The sequence below is a fragment of the Barbatula barbatula genome (genome assembly GCF_947034865.1).
Source record: "Barbatula barbatula genome assembly, chromosome: 5".
Lineage (NCBI taxonomy): Eukaryota > Metazoa > Chordata > Actinopteri > Cypriniformes > Nemacheilidae > Barbatula > Barbatula barbatula.
In genome coordinates, this window is record NC_136769.1 from 4,431,006 (window position 1) to 4,435,634 (window position 4,629).

The following is a 4,629-nucleotide window of genomic DNA, read 5'->3' on the forward strand; positions in this document are numbered from 1 at the left end:
TGAAAGGTAGTTTTTTTTTATGTATTTTCACATAATTGATCTGTTTTTCTACAGTTTGATAAAAATTATTAACAGTAATATACTATAATTGAATGAATTATGACTAAAATATTCTCTGTATTTTAAATTTTTTTGTATTGTTATTTGACGGAATCCGTCTGGCAAATTTGCTGCCAGAGATTTACCGTTTTTTTTACAGTGTAGGCATAGCCTGCCAGGGCATGGTAAAACCCTAAATAAACCACATTTAAATTTTTAATGATAATTTACAAAAAATAATAAATATAGTTAATTTGCAGCATTTGGAGTTTGCTATAATGTGCTTAATCACTGGTCGAATATAAACAGACATCGCACGCTGGAGAAAGTTATTCCTGGAGGGAACATCAGAAGGGGGATACATTTAAAACACTTTCAATTTACTGATTTATGTAATTTAAAACACATTTCTGTCATGAACAGGAAAATAATCAATAAAACATTTACGGTAATTGTCTGTAAAAGTACATCTTTTAAATCTGTAAAAATTTAGAGTAATGTTCTGTAGAAAAACTAATGTAATCTGTAAAAATAGTATGAAATGCCTTTAAAAACACAATTTTGATGTAATTGTAAATTACAATACTGTCATTTTAATGGTAAAACTTTAAATTACAGCGAATATATGTAAAACAACAACATTTTACTGTTTAATGAAAAAATACAGAATATTACCTGTAAAATAACGGTAATTTTTGTGTAGACAGTACGCTGCCTTTCCAAACTGCACTTGAGCCTGCAATGATCCCAGACAATTTAATCCAGATATTCTAATCGTACACAATAGCTGTGTTCAAAGAACCGAATTATCCAGATCATGATTTGTGTGAGGGTGAGTTCAGATTCTACATTACAAATAACACATTAGACAGGTTTATTTTTATCGTTGCTTCGTCAATATCCTTGTTACTTTATTTAAAATATAAAATATTATACAATGTCATTTTCAGGGAACCCAGTCGTTCAGTGCAGTGCAGAGTATTGCATTGGATAAAAGTGTTTGCCATATAAGATGACCACCTCCCAAGAGAAAATTGAATCTAAATGTTTATGGTTTAAACAACTAGAACTTAAATACATTACAAAACAAGTTTTAAAGCTTGATCTGATGCATTTCTTTCATACAGTCTCCTGTAAAACATGTATGATGATTCAGTACAGATAAAAGACCAACACAACTAGAACAGTAAGTGTTATCTTGTTTTTTCAACTGTGAAATGTTTCTCTCCGCTCTGAGTTCTCGTATGCTTCTTGAGGTTACTCATAAATCTTTCCACACTGAAGTCACGCAAAAGACTGATGACCAGCGAAAGGTTTCTTTCCAGTGAATTCTCATGTGTGTCTTAAGGTTACTCGTAGCTGTAAAAGTCTTTCCACACTGTAGACATGCGTGTGGTTTCTCTCCAGTGTGAATTCTCATGTGTCTCTTAAGGCTACTTGTATATGTAAAAGTCTTTCCACACTGTAGACATGCATGAGGTTTCTCTCCGGTGTGAATTCTCATGTGTCTCTCAAGGTTTCCTGTTTGTGTAAAAGTCTTTCCACACTGCAGACATGCGTGAGGTTTCTCTCCAGTGTGAATTCTCATGTGTGTCTTAAGGCTACTTGTATATGTAAAAGTCTTTCCACACTGTAGACATGCGTGAGGTTTCTCTCCGGTGTGAATTCTCATGTGTGTCTTAAGGTAACTTGTATCTGTAAAACTCTTTCCACACTGTAGACATGCATGAGGTTTCTCTCCGGTGTGAATTCTCATGTGTGACTTAAGGCTACTTGTATATGTAAAAGTCTTTCCACACTGTAGACATGCGTGAGGTTTCTCTCCGGTGTGAATTCTCATGTGTGTCTTAAGGCTACTTGTATATGTAAAAGTCTTTCCACACTGTAGACATACATGAGGTTTCTCTCCAGTGTGAATTCTCATGTGTGTCTTAAGGTAACTTGTATCTGTAAAACTTTTTCCACACTGTAGACATACATGAGGTTTCTCTCCAGTGTGAATTCTCATGTGTGTCTTAAGGTGACTTGTATCTGTAAAACTCTTTCCACACTGTAGACATGCATGAGGTTTCTCTCCGGTGTGAATTCTCATGTGTTTCTCAAGGTTTCCTGTTTGTGTAAAAGTCTTTCCACACTGTAGACATGCGTGAGGTTTCTCTCCGGTGTGAATTCTCATGTGTTTCTCAAGGTTTCCTGTTTGTGTAAAAGTCTTTCCACACTGTAGACATACATGAGGTTTCTCTCCGGTGTGAATTCTCATGTGTTTCTCAAGGTTTCCTGTTTGTGTAAAACTCTTTCCACACTGTAGACATGTGTGAGGTTTCTCTCCGGTGTGAATTCTCATGTGTCTCTTACGGCTACTCGTAGCTGTAAAACTCTTTCCACACTGTAGACATGCATGAGGTTTCTCTCCAGTGTGAATTCTCATGTGTGTCTTAAGGTGACTCATGTTTGTAAAACTCTTTCCACACTGTAGACATGCGTGAGGTTTCTCTCCAGTGTGAATTCTCATGTGTGTCTTAAGGTGACTCATGTTTGTAAAACTCTTTCCACACTGTAGACATGCATGAGGTTTCTCTCCAGTGTGAATTCTCATGTGTGTCTTAAGGTGACTCATGTTTGTAAAACTCTTTCCACACTGTAGACATGCGTGAGGTTTCTCTCCAGTGTGAATTCTCATGTGTGTCTTAAGGTGACTCATGTTTGTAAAACTCTTTCCACACTGTAGACATGCATGAGGTTTCTCTCCGGTGTGAATTCTCATGTGTTTCTCAAGGTTTCCTGTTTGTGTAAAAGTCTTTCCACAATGTAGACATGCATGAGGTTTCTCTCCAGTGTGAATTATCATGTGTCTCTTAAGGTGACTCATGTTTGTAAAACTCTTTCCACACTGTAGACATGCATGAGGTTTCTCTCCGGTGTGAATTCTCATGTGTTTCTCAAGGTTTCCTGTTTGTGTAAAAGTCTTTCCACACTGTAGACATGCATGAGGTTTCTCTCCAGTGTGAATTCTCATGTGTGTCTTAAGGCTTCCTGTTTGTGTAAAAGTCTTTCCACACTGTAGACATACATGAGGTTTCTCTCCAGTGTGAATTCTCATGTGTCTCTTAAGGCTACTCGTATCTGTAAAAGTCTTTCCACACTGTAGACATGCATGAGGTTTCTCTCCAGAGTGAATTATCATGTGTCTCTTAAGGTGACTCATGTTTGTAAAACTCTTTCCACACTGTAGACATGCGTGAGGTTTCTCTCCAGTGTGAATTCTCATGTGTGTCTCAAGGTTTCCTGTTTGTGTAAAAGTCTTTCCAGCTTCTTCAAGTGAACCTTTCTGCAACGTTTGTGCACATTGATGTTTCTCATCAGCATCTTTTACTTCATCTTGACTGTCCTTATACACTTCCATCATATCTGAAGTGAACAAAACTATCTGTTAAACAAAGTTTTTCAATTGTACAAAACAACAGCAGAAGACGAGATCTTAGTTTCATTTTCAGGGAACACAGTCATTCAGTGCACTGAGTATTGCTTTGGATAAAAGTGTTTGTCATATAAGATGAACACATCCTAAGAGAATATTTTAACTTTACTCTGTTTAAATTACAACATAAAATGAGTTTAGACTGTACATTATTGACATTTGTATTTGATTGACAAAATGTAATCATTGTGCAATCCAGAGAGCAAATGTATGTTTATTATAATCATTTTTGCTACAGAATTATGTGTTTTACTATTAAAATCATTACTGCCATGATATCTCAGTGGTTTGGATTGAATGAATCAAGTATAAATCAAGAATCAATGCAAAACATTTTCAGGTACAAAATAAAGTCATCAGATGTGAAATAACACTACATAGTCTTCACTGTATAAATTGAATATAGATCAATCCTTATTAGAGTCACATCAGTCAAGAGCTTTGAGTGAAGATTTTCTTTTCTTTTGTTGTTTTATTAACAATAATAACAGACTGTGATTTATAAAGCTGCTGTCACTTTAAGTTCAGTACAGCAGAAACGATGCCCCCAAAAAATATAGTCGAGTAAAAGAAAGAATGACAACTAAAAACCAACAATAATAAATTAATAATTCCTCCACTGTCAGAAATTAAGATTTAAAAACAGAAACCAACCTCTGTGTTCTTTAGTCCTCTGAGTTTCTGTTGTGTGTAGTTCTGGATCTCTCGTGTTCTCAAGCTTCTCTTCCACAAACTCCAACAACTGTGTGAAGATTTCAGTTCTTACACCTGAAGTGATTCTTCTGCTTGTTGCTTTCTGGTATTTATTGGTGGTTTGATGTAGGAGGAGCTTTACTGAAGGTGTCAATCACTGTTGGTGTGAACTGGAGATGTTAGAGAGACATTGTCAATAACTCAACTCAGCTTCACTTATATAACATCACTTAAAACAACAATTGTTGACCAAGATGCTGTCCACTATATCAAATACCAACATTTATCTCCATGTGTAACATAAATGACAAAAACATCTCGGCCACATCACATATCAACTACAGAAACCCAAGCAAAGTGAGAGCAGTTGTCATAAAAACATCTAACAATGTTCAATTTCTTTGGTCTTATTTATGATG

General features: G+C 35.7%; 1 protein-coding gene across 1 annotated transcript; it reads right to left on the reverse strand.

The window, feature by feature from the left end:
- Positions 1 to 608: 608 nt before the first annotated feature.
- On the reverse strand, positions 609 to 4,299 carry LOC306894596 (uncharacterized protein). Its single transcript, XM_079457277.1, has 2 exons — positions 4,172 to 4,299; positions 609 to 3,447 (listed from the first exon to the last, which is right to left on the reverse strand). The coding sequence occupies exon 2, from the start codon at positions 3,443 to 3,445 to the stop codon at positions 1,301 to 1,303; it is 2,145 nt and encodes a 714-aa protein (XP_079313403.1). The 5' UTR covers positions 3,446 to 3,447; positions 4,172 to 4,299; the 3' UTR covers positions 609 to 1,300.
- Between the last annotated feature and the right edge of the window lie 330 nt (positions 4,300 to 4,629).